We start from the raw sequence: 12,172 nt of genomic DNA, 5'->3' as shown, positions 1-12,172 counted from the left end.
GCCACTACTTTACATTTGTCTTTCTCAACCACCTGTCCTGCCTACTGTAGGTGCCTCTCCTGATTCTATCATTGGCATGTCGTCATTGAATGGAGCTCCAGGGACTCCATCCGATGATGAGGACCTGCCCCATCATCTTCCTGGAGTGGTCTCTGGAGGACCTTCTCCTACTGGCTCCCAAAGCATGTGGGAAGGTGGCGCCATGGCCTTCCCTGAGAAGGACCTGTCTCTTGTTGGAGCAGAGGGTAGATTTCTCGGGGCTGCAAGCCTGTCAGGCCATGAAATGCTCCAGAGGTCGCTCATTGAGGGCCTGGATGCTATTGAGGCCCCGAAAGGCCCCGGTGAAAGACCCCTGGGTGCGGCCTCCCCTAAACTGCGCTCCAGCTTCCCCACACACACAAGGCTCAGCGCCATGTTGCACATCGATTCGGACGAGGACGAGGACAGGTCCGGGGCCAATGATATCACTCCGGTGCCGCTGTCACCGCTGCTGATGAATGGACAACCTCCAGATGTCAGCGGCCCCGATGAAGACGACCCATTTCCCGAGATCCAGCAGGAGCCTGAGCAACTAGAGCCGTCGGTGCTGGAGGAGGAGCTTGAGGGTGCGGTTGGCGGGACAGACGACGTGCCCCCTGACGCAGAGTTGGCCCTGGAGATGGCGGCAGGTCTGGACTTAGATGATATTTTGGAGCCAGACGTCTTCTCCGAAGTGGACGAGGCTCCTTTCACAGAGGCTGTGTCCCATAATGCTGCGTCAGTGGGGGGAGAAGTGCATGAGGAAGGAAGGGGGGCTGGCGAGGACTCAGAGATGGACACTTGCTCCATGGCAACAGCCCCGCAGACGGCCTTTTCATCATCAGAGAGCTGTCCAATCACACTGGCTACTGCGGTGGTGAGTTAATTATCTCTATATGGTCACGACCTGAGATTCAGCTCTCTGTTCACGTGTATTACTACAAAACCACAAGTGTCCCTTTTAGGGCTGCAACTAAGGATTATTTGTAGGTGTTTAATGCTTAAATCATTAAATCTGACAATATTTTTATGACCATTTTTACAGCCATATAAATAAAATAAGGAAATAGTCAGTTTTAATGAACTAGAAACTGTTTCACACACAGATCACGTCAGCAGATGTCTTATTTATTTATTTTATTTATTAGCAAATTGAACACATTTGTGGAGTTTTCTTGTAAACAAATGAAACCTGAAGGGACCCTTATTCTGTTATTTAATGAACTGACATCCCCTGACTACTGATATATATTCTGGATATATTTTATATTATATTCAATCGATAACAATAACAGTACAGAACAACTAATAAACTGTACAATTCATCCCAAAAGTGAACTCAGTGAACTGTAGGGATCTTGCGTCAAACAGGCGATTTAGTTTAATTTTGTTCAGATTATTTCCTGTTAGCATCAGAGAAGATTTCCTTATATATTTAGGGACAGTTTTATTCACTTTTATGTCTGTTACATATATTTTTTATTTTATTTTTAAACAATCATACGTACTTAATAGTCTTTTTTTTGGGACAAATTCAGTGTTTTCTTCTCTTAACTCGTTGTGTGTTTTAACTGCGTACTTTTATAATGCAGGACGAGGCTGTATTTGTTAGCTGAATATAGTGTGTGTTCAGGTCTTCAAAGTTTAGGATTTAAATAATAATCTAAACTTTAAAAATAACAATTCTGTTTAGTTTTCTTCACACGAATGAAGGAAATGCTGTGATATAGGCCTACTGTGTATTATAACTATATTTCTTACACCCCTTAAATTCAAGAAGGCCTTACAACCCCCTGTAAAGCTTTAGTGACCCCTGCTGGGGGTCCCAAGCCCCAGATTGGGAACCACTGACTTAAACTAATAAAGGTTTATTGTCTCAGATTTGCAAATAAACACCACAGTCTGCTCAGACGGTCTACAGTATGTCTACGCTCTGGTTATGCATCCTGATAATATTTTGCTTTTGGTAACTATCATCGTACCATTTCTTTCCTTTTCTTTATCTTTGAGTGTAGTCACAGTCCACTCTGCTGTGGCTGAGTGTCATTACTGTCCTCACAGTGCACACATTATACTCAGCAGCAGTCTCCGCTGGGTCCTAAACCCAGCTGGGTTGGTGTCACACTGCACCATAACACTCCACTGCAGCACCACCGTGCAGTACAATATAAGGTTGGTAAATACATATTCAGTTAGTTGGAGAATATTTTGCCTTTTGTCTGACCTGTCTTGTACCAGCAGCGATTTTCTAGAAACATGACACGAGTGGGAACCAGTGATCTGTATTTCATGAGATTTTTAGGCTCTAAGATTGTTTCCTTTTAGCTGTCACGCCAACGCACCAATGCATATTATTTGCATGAACTCAAATGTTTCTCATCTTTCTTTTGTTGCCTTGGTGATGGAGCCAATTGCTGCCTCACGTTGTGAACCATTGGGGTTGACTTCCTGTACTTCTCATATATTTTGTAGCAGTAGGAGTGAATGTCTTGCATATCAATGTAAATGTGATTCACTTCAGCAGGAAACCCTTTTTTTTAATAATACATCCTCACCTATAATAATTATCATTCTGTGGGATATTTTGTAGGAAGCGGAGGAGGGAGCGGAGACAGCGATAGATCCAGGGGGAGATGTAGTTTCCGGCACCCCACCAACCAATCAAGCTGTAGACGATGAAGGGGGCGGGCAGGTCGCTGTCACTGAGGCTGAAGGAGAAGCTGCCCCAGCCAGTGAGCAAGCGGAGGTGGAAGATATCAGCGTGAGGAGGCCGAGCCTGCAGGCTGCCGGGGGCGTGGTGGGAGAACCGGAAGGGGAGGAGACAAAGCCACCAGAGGGGGCGGGCTCTGTGGATTCAGAGCAAGTCACCACAGAAACAGATGGAGAGGAAGGTAGTTAGTCGGCTTTTTACTGTCCAAAAGGTGCCTCTCCTGCTTAAAAGTTAAACTGAAGCACAGTTCCACTATTAATGATCATGTTAAAACAAAATGAATTTGTTTTCTGTGTTCAGGTTCTCATGTCAACGGCCATCCTGTACGTTCGCTTCCTTCTGTGCGCCACGACATCCACCGATACCAGCGCGTGGACGAGCCTCTGCCTCCCAGTGAGTGTGTGTGTCTGCATGCTCCGTATTGTCTGTTGTAGCAGTGTGTCTTTGTGTTTGTGTGTCTGTGATTGTGTGTGTAAATTTGTCCGTGTCTCACTGATTGACTCTAATTAAAACCACAAATCCTGGACCACAGATGGATCCCAGAGACCCAAAGAATAGTTATGAATAACAGCACTTTCTCACTCTAAAAGGTGAAGAAACACAAAAAAAGGTGTGAATAAATTGTCCTTTCTTCTTAGTCACACTAGTGGAGCTTCAGGGATGTCTTCCGGTCCACCAATGGCACTGAAATATCTTGATAATTGCAAAAATGATCCCCAGAGGATAAATTCTAATAACTTTGGTGATCCTGCGACCTTTCATCTAATGCCACAGTGAAGTGAATTGTAATAAGTGTTGATTCTCTGACTTTTCCTCGAGCACACAGGTCAAAATTTCAATTTGGTTTATCACTTAATACCCAAAAATCTAATGGTATTCCCATCAGCCTCGGCTGTGTGCTGTGTTTAATGCTAAATAGCAAATGTTAGCCTGCTAACACACTAACATGGTAAACATTAAACCTGCTGAACATTCTCATTTTGAGGATTTGCCTACTAACATTTCTCTTGTTAATGCTAATTTTGACACAGAATGCACTAATATAGTCTATGAAATGAGATAAGAAAAAGATAAATAATAAAATATTTCTTGTCACAGATTACTTGAAAGTGAAGTATGAAGTCTCATTACAGCCTGGAGTTGTATTTTTATTATAATTTAGTGGTTGATGTCATTAATTGTTGCCTAGGAGATGCTGTATTTGTACTGTTATTTTCCCCGGAGGCATTAAACCGTACTGTGTATCACTTATGAACTGCCTCTCAGACTGGGAGGCTCGGATCGACAGCCACGGGAGGATCTTCTTCGTGGACCACGTGAACAGAACCACCACGTGGCAGCGTCCCACCGGACCTCCTGCCCCGCAGGGCCTGACCCGCTCCAACTCCATTCAGCAGATGGAGCAACTCAACCGCAGGTGGGCTTCGCAAAGAGAACTGTACTGCAGTGACCATCATGTTATTATGAATTATTATCTAGAAGTATATATTATATCTTACTAAACCAAGGTTGTCATCATGTCAGTTTCAGAGGCTTTTAACAGAGTAGAACCAAAACAAAATGTTCCCTCACAGACCTATTTTAGTTATGAGTTCTCTTTAATGGGACATTGCCTGTGGGTTTCTCTTTGTTTCTCTTTGTCTTGAGGTTTTTATACTAATGTAACCTCGAATCAACAAAGATATAAAGGCTTTCAGCAGGAAAATACAAGCAGAAAATACAAAAAAACATTTTTTAACCCTTGAAGCAGACATTAAATCCTTTGTGTTTAAATACATAGTGCACAATTCAAAACACCTCCTTTACTAAAATAATGGAAAACTGCACTTCATCTCTACGCTCTATCACAGGTACCAGAGCATCAGGAGGACCATAACCAACAGCGATCGGGCAGAGGAAGCCCCGGTTGACCTGCTTCCTGAACCAGAAAGTGAACTGATGCCTCACTCCATTTCAGGCTAGTTTCAGTAAAAACAGACAAATTAGAGGTTTCATTTACAAGAGCTTTGTGTTCATTTTGCCCATTCAGTGACTCACCTCTTGAGAATGATTCATCTCTTGAAATACTATGGTGCACCAGCAGTCTGAGAGAGTTATTATTTAATACACAATGATCTCAGAGTAGCCGCAGTCTTTTTTCCTGACACATATTGTTGGATATGTAATGCTGCTTTTGTTATTGTCTCCAGGTTTGACTGGTGTGTGTTGATTTTGTTGCAGAATACCGACGAGACAGTGCAGTCGCTCACTCCAGCGGGCGCTCGCGTCTCTCGCTGCTGCTCCAGTCACCCAGCGCCAAGTTCCTGTGCAGCCCCGACTTCTTCACCGTGCTGCATTCTAACCCTGTCAGTCTGAGCACCTTTCACCTCGTTCTCCTTTTACATAAATCTGTCTACATACAAGCAAAATGCAAACTCACGACATGCTTGCATCTTTCTGTTCTATCTTTTAAAGTTAAATACTATTATGGGTAAATTCACACTAATCACAAATCAAACTTACCTCCAGTTGTACCCGGCTGTGCTGATAGTTTATGTGCATGGCGGGCTTAAAGGGGCAGATACAGAAGAAACTGAGCACACACAGTAGAAACAAAATGACCATTGTTATATGTAACTAGGGGTGGTGTTGAATACATTACATTAGATTTTGTTTGTCGTTTGGTATTTAGGTGAATTGATCCTTTAAGAGATTGCTTTATTTGTCATTTTTTAGACAAAAATGACAAATGTTCAATTGTTTAAATCTTAGTTTATTGAAAACTCAAACTCAGTCTCCAGCTTGATGTGGACAATATGACTGAGATCAATACAGGTGGCACTCCTTTGTTTTATGTAGTTATGATTTTTCCAAAACAGCGAATATAAAAAAGATTCAAACTTTAGATTCAGTTACTTGAGCAAAGAGACATTTAAACTATTCTAACACAATTTTAAACACCTGTTAAAATTAAGTGAATGAACTGAAAATGTGCCTCCCGTTCCTCTCTGATGACCTCACCTGTCTGCCCTCTCCGTCCAGAGTGCCTACCGCATGTTTACGAGCAACACCTGCCTGAAGCACATGATCAGTAAGGTGCGTCGGGACGCTCATTACTTTGAGCGCTACCAGCACAACCGCGACCTCGTCACCTTCCTCAACATGTTCTCCAACAAGCAGCTGGAGCTTCCCCGGGGCTGGGAGATGAAGCACGACCATACTGGGAAGGTGTGTGTGTGTGTCTGACCCTTAACCTTTCACCTTTGACCTGGGATTACCCCAGCCATGAAGGTCATGTGTATCCATTGACTGTAATCTCTGCTCCAGTAGGCTCTTTTATAACCTCTACGTGTTTCTGTGTACACATAGTGCTTGACTGTGGGTTCTTTGCATCTCCATCCTCAGCCCTTCTTTGTGGATCACAACTGTCGCTCCACGACCTTCATCGACCCGCGGCTTCCCCTCCAGAGTTCTCGCTCCACCGGGCTGCTGGCCCACCGCCAGCACCTGAGCCGCCAGCGCAGCCACAGTGCCGGGGAGGTGAGAGACTAGCCGCCACTGCACCACTTGTCACCTGGAGTCATCTTAAAGGCTAGCAGAGACACTGCAATGTTTATAGAGGCCAGTTTGAAGGAGAAAAATGCTTCATGAGTTTCTGCATTGTGGGCACAAGCAGGGTCCCTGTGGAGGAGCAATGACATCAGTGCTACTTGGATTGCAAGTCAGCGGGAGAAAGTTAATTTTAGTTAATTTTTACCTTTTTTGAGTACAATGCATCAACTGATTTCAGGACTAAAACAGCAAATCCAGCTGTCTTTGACTTAGTCCTAGATATCTTACTGTATCACAGGGATGATAAATCTTCATAGACACGCTGTATATCAAACAATTGATCCCTCTCATGTTGATATAATTTGAGACAGATGCACCATTGCTCTCGTCTTATTTCCTCTCATCTCTTCCGAAGCTCTTCTGCACACAGGAATGACAAGCATCACTCAGTTATTGTCAAATTAGTAGCTATACCTTAGTATGAGTACTATAAACACTAGGGGTCATAGTGAACATGATAGATGGCTTTTATTGCCTCCTTAATCCATAGAAGCTGCAACATCATTGGGTTTAATTATCAGGCTAAGGTAATGGATTTTGGAAAGGTCTTCTGTTCAGGAAAAAAAACTGTGCAGTGCATACTAATGCAGCAGGGACTCTTCCTCAGTGAGGCATTCAAGTGCTTTCTGGAATATCAGAAAATAGATTTTTTTGCCAGAAAATAATTGTTAATTTTACATAACTTTTTTTAACAATCTGCAGGATTACCTATAGTTTGTTTTCAAGGTTTGGTTTTCTGATACAGTACAGTGAGTGCGGACTAGAGATAGTGTTTAATGCATGTAAACATCCTATCCTGGTTAAGGCCTTATCCTGGTTTTGAGAAACCTGGATACTGTAGCATATAAACACCTGATGCAGATTTCTGATCATTCTTCGACAAAACAAATACAATACTGGAATAAACTGATCTTAATGGCAGCTTGGGAAATGTTACATTTATGTACTGTATGTGGTTTGTGATGGAAAACCAGAAACATTAGAAATGTGGAACAGGTGAGAACAGGTGTGACCAGCAGGTGGATCGGTCTCAGAACTAGGATGCGACCTGAACTGTAGTGCTTTCTTTTGTCACAGGTAGTGGACGACTCACGCCAAACCAACCCGCCCGTCATGCCCCGCCCCTCCAGCACCTTCAGCGGCTCCAGTCGAAGTCAGTACCAAGATGTGGTGCCTGTGGGTAAGTCAGGCAGAGTCGAGTGTGAACATGAAAACATAAACACACGAGTCACAGATATGAATGCACTTTCCTAATCTTCTCCAGCCTACAATGACAAGATAGTGGCGTTTCTACGGCAACCCAACATCGTGGAGATCCTGCAGGAGAGGCAACCCGAGCTCGCCAGGAACCACTCGCTCAAGTACGTCTCTGTTTTCTCTCCCTTCTTCCTCCAGTCTTTCGTCGCTTCCCTTTTTCTCTCCCCCTCTCTAGCCTTGCTTGCCTCCATTATCATCATCATCATCATCATCATCATCAGTCACCCTGAACACACAGTTAACCTTTAATCCTAATGGATTGTGTCAGTTTAGCCCCTAATGTGTGTGTGTGTGTGTGTGTGCGTGTGTGTGTGTGTGTGTGTGTGTGTGTGTGTGTGTGTGTGTGTGTGTGTGTGTGTGTGTGTGTGCAGGGAGAAGGTGCAGTTTATTCGCAGTGAGGGAGTCAGTGGGCTGGCTCGTCTCTCCAGCGACGCTGACCTCGTCATGCTGCTGAGGTGAGTCCTGTGTGTGTGTGTGTGTGTGTGTGTGTGTGTGTGTGTGTGTGTGTGTGTGTGTGTGTGTGTGTGTGTGTGTGTGTCGGGGTGGGGGTCTGGTTATTGATCACTTCTGAAAATGTAATTAGAACCAATGGGCTCCACCACTTCCAGGAATACAAGTCTAACTCCCATTTTATCCACCTATGCTAATGCTTTGCTGTTGTGTGCGGTGGTAGAATTTAACTAGGTACATTTACTCAAGTACTGTACCTCAGTACAAATTAAAGGTATTAGAGGTACTAAATTATATATATACATATACATGTACCTCAAGCAGACCCCGGCTTTACCCCGGGAACGTCTACTCTGCTACATCTCAGAGACAAATACTGTCCTTACTTTTCAGAAGTACCTGTGAAACTGAAAGATGAAGTGTTTCCTTTATGGGTTGAGGGCACTCTCCTACTTCTTAATCTTATTAAAACCTTCTTTTATTAGCTGGAAAATGCATTAAAAATGATCTCTGTTTATTCTGACCAAAAAGATCAGTTGTGATCATGGAACTTGAGCTCCTACACAAATTAAAAGACACAGGAAATAAGTTTAGGCTAGTAAGTAAACTTAACGTAAATTAACAGAGGTTAAAACACGGAAATGTATACGACCACATTGCTTTTCTTTACCATCGAGCACAATAGCAAAAGGGGAGACAACATTTACAGGAGGGCCCCCAAAAGTGAGTGTATGGGTACACACACTGAGTCTCAAACCTTCCACATATTCACTCTAGAGGCTTAGCATGGCAGGTTATAAGTATTTAAACACAGATTTTGTGTAATTATGATCCTACATATCACCAATGTATGACTTGCTGCTGTTTAATTAACTCGTGTTACAGAGAGATGCGCTGTATATATACGATGTTGTAGATTAAAGTACCCAACAGTATATAACGCAGTTAAATTAAAAGCTCAATCTTAAACATCTACAGCAGTAAAATGCAACAGCAGTGATATTAATCCAGAAACATCATGTATAATAACAAAAGGCTGACAGGAACCATTTTAATGCACGAGCATTTTGCTTCCACCACTGCTTATACGCCTGTTTCTTTCTGCCTGTGTTCTGTGTGTGTCCGTCTCTCTCGTCTCCAGCCTTTTTGAGGAGGAGGTGATGTCATACGTGCCGCCGTTACTCCATCCGAATTACTGCCTCTCCTCTCCGCAGAGCTCCCCCGGTAGGTTGCCGTCTCCCTCGGTGCAGTCGTGGTGACGCAGACACAAAGTTTATTAAAGCCTTTATTAAATTCTTACCTTTGTTATTAAATATCACGCCATGAGGTTTGGTTTACATTACATACTAAATAAAATAGGATATTTCATTGTCTTATTAAATAAAAGAAGCCATGCACTTTGTACCTTCGTATATAACAGGGGTTGGTGTCAGGCTAACATAAAACAAAGCATAAGACATGAACCCTAACCTCTACACACATACAAATACTGTTCTTAAAGTCCTTGAATGATCATAAACATTTTTGTTCAAGTGTACAACAGATTTTACAACAAAAATTACTAAAAACAACTCATCCTGTCTACTACAATAGTTAGTTGGTGAGGGTTAGATGTGTCCTGGAGGTAGTTGACACACTCGCAAACACGCACACTTCCTCTCATCTTATTGTTGTTTTTGTTGACAGGTGAAGAGATGTGTATTTATTGGAGAGATGAACAACAATACACAGAGGTATTGTTGTTCATCTCTCCAATAAATGATACTTATAACAATCCAAGATTAACCTGCATACAGTACTTCCCATTCTGGGATTCCAATTCTTCCTCATCCCTTTAGGCTTTAGCTGATTTCCGCTCCGGATCATTAAAATTTCATTTTGTCTCAATCTCCCTGTCTCTGTTATCCTTTTTTTTCCTTACCAATCTGTCTGTGACTCACTTCTTTGTCTGTTTAGCGCTCTGTTGTGCCTGATACCTGGTTTTCATTGTCCATTTTCTCTCTGTCTCCCCTCACTCTCTCTCTCATTTATATCTCAGGCACCCAGCGAGCCAACGCCCGCGCTCCTGCTCCCTACAAGCGAGATTTTGAGGCTAAACTGAGAAACTTCTATCGAAAGCTGGAGAGTAAGGGTTATGGACAGGGGCCGGGAAAAGTCAAGTAGGTTGAAACCCTACAATTGAGAGAGACTTACTGTGTGCAGGAACTGTCTAAATTAACATGTAACAGCTCAGAAAAAAAGTCAGCTTGAACCCAAAAGCACATCAAGTCTAACACTGCTGGATCTGTGTGTGTGTGTGTGTGTGTGTGTGTGTGTGTGTGTGTGTGTGTGTGTGTGTGTGTGCGTGCTCCCAGGCTCATCATACGCAGGGACCACCTCCTGGAGGACGCCTTTAACCAGATCATGTGTTACTCCCGTAAAGACCTACAGAGGAGTAAACTTTACGTCAGCTTTGTGGGCGAGGACGGGTGAGAAAGCCGCGTTTCACTCCCAGTTCGCCTCCTTATCATGCTTCAGACAGTGCGGGTGTGAAATGTGTGTATTTGCTAAGTGTAATTGATCCAGGGGAGTTTTGCTGAGCATTCGTTCTTATCTTAAGTTTCAAAATGTACAATTACACACACATCTGATAACAGCCCAGTAAATCCACAGTCTTCTGGTGAATGAGAGCCAGTGGGAGGGAAAATAACTACTACTGAAGAGTTACTGTAAACACAGCTTGGTACAGAGATGATTGGCAGCAGCTCTACTGTGTTATTACATTGTGTGATTGCAGAATGACTGATGATATATCCTCTGTTAGCAGTTAATTGTGTAATCCTGTATGTTTTTTTTGCTGCAAATTGCACAAGAACTCGATGATTGTGGGGGTGTATCTTTTCTGATGTAACCACCAGTTCTCCAGATTTCTCTTCACCAGAATCCAATAATATACATTGTTCCTTTAAGTGCTTTATGTGATTGCACAGTAGCTGATTCACTCTTCCTACTGACATACATATGTGTTATAATGTTTGATGATTGCAGGCTGGACTACAGCGGACCCTCCAGAGAGTTTTTCTTCCTGGTATCCAGAGAGCTGTTTAACCCGTACTACGGCCTGTTTGAATATTCAGCCAATGACACGTACACGGTCCAGATCAGCCCCATGTCGGCCTTCGTAGACAACCACCACGAATGGTGAGGTTTCCATATACGTATGTGTCTATGTACTGTATCTACACTCTGTCTGTACTGTGTGTTTGTTTAAGTTGCTGCTCTGCTTGCTGTAAAGGGTTCATCCTGTCTGCTCTGACTTCTCTGTGCCGATCCCAAAATAGAAGTGTTTTGTGGGGTGCTGTGTGGAAAATTTGGATCACCAGTCAGTTTTGCCTCAGTGACACTTGGTTGCACAGATGAAGTGATTGATGATAGCCGTTTAGCTGGCATTTTGAGGCAATCAGCATCGGCCGATAAAAATAAAATGGGGAAAATAGGGAAGGTGGTGAAAAAGTTAGTTTCCAGCCGTGTACTATAACTCTGATGCAACCAGCTGGAAACTAAATCTCCTCCCTTCTAAAACAACATGTTACTGGATACGATAACCATATAGATTAGATTGTAATGTGAATGGATTAATGGAATTATATGCTATCTCCAACCACTAGAGCAATGCATGGTTGGATAGATGGATGACAGACTGATGAATGGATGGGCAGATTAGACAAGCTGGATGAAGAAGACATGCTGGACAAAGCTGTGGCATTTATCAAACTGAGGGATGTCAAGTCACTTGTGTTCTTGTAGAGACAATCTTTCTGATGTTAGAGAAGTTCTCAATATAGACTAGCAAGGCGTCTTTAAAGTGTGAAGTGGGTGGGAAGCTGCACGGCTCCTCATTTTCCCTGCTGGCCCAGTTCAGGGTCTTACAAAGTCTAAAATCCTCGAAATGTATTAAAATGTCTTAAATATGATTTTGACAGGTCTCAAAAATGGATTGGATTAATAAAGTTAACATAACTTGTATAAAGTTGTATTTTTAAGATGATCATGCTGTAACAACTACAAAATGAAACCGACCTGGAACCAATACTAATTAACCTTTATATCTTTTGTGCTTTTTTTGTCATATAATAAGTCTTAAATTGCATTTGGTCAAAAGTGTTA

At 42.8% G+C, this 12,172-nt stretch overlaps 1 protein-coding gene across 4 annotated transcripts in view; it reads left to right on the top strand.

Annotated features, from left to right (window-relative positions):
• hecw2a (HECT, C2 and WW domain containing E3 ubiquitin protein ligase 2a) overlaps positions 1-12,172 on the top strand; it is a 39,725-nt gene that overhangs the window by 17,806 nt on the left and 9,747 nt on the right. Inside the window, exons 9-23 of one of the 4 annotated variants that reach the window (XM_051404020.1) lie at positions 51-895; positions 2,609-2,909; positions 3,029-3,121; positions 3,995-4,145; positions 4,579-4,685; positions 4,949-5,073; positions 5,750-5,935; positions 6,113-6,247; positions 7,397-7,472; positions 7,584-7,680; positions 7,948-8,031; positions 9,168-9,250; positions 10,065-10,185; positions 10,381-10,494; positions 11,054-11,206. In XM_051404020.1, the coding sequence (XP_051259980.1) occupies positions 51-895; positions 2,609-2,909; positions 3,029-3,121; positions 3,995-4,145; positions 4,579-4,685; positions 4,949-5,073; positions 5,750-5,935; positions 6,113-6,247; positions 7,397-7,472; positions 7,584-7,680; positions 7,948-8,031; positions 9,168-9,250; positions 10,065-10,185; positions 10,381-10,494; positions 11,054-11,206 (2,671 nt within the window). Of the gene's footprint in view, positions 1-50; positions 896-2,608; positions 2,910-3,028; positions 3,122-3,994; positions 4,146-4,578; positions 4,686-4,948; positions 5,074-5,749; positions 5,936-6,112; positions 6,248-7,378; positions 7,500-7,583; positions 7,681-7,947; positions 8,032-9,167; positions 9,251-10,064; positions 10,186-10,380; positions 10,495-11,053; positions 11,207-12,172 lie in introns of all 4 variants that reach the window. The other 3 variants (XM_051404018.1, XM_051404019.1, XM_051404017.1) reach the window with 3 other exon arrangements.

The sequence above is a fragment of the Dicentrarchus labrax genome, unplaced genomic scaffold, assembly GCF_905237075.1.
Source record: "Dicentrarchus labrax unplaced genomic scaffold, dlabrax2021, whole genome shotgun sequence".
NCBI lineage: Eukaryota > Metazoa > Chordata > Actinopteri > Moronidae > Dicentrarchus > Dicentrarchus labrax.
Note: the sequence above shows the minus strand (reverse complement) of the source record. Positions and strands in the feature narration are given on the sequence as shown.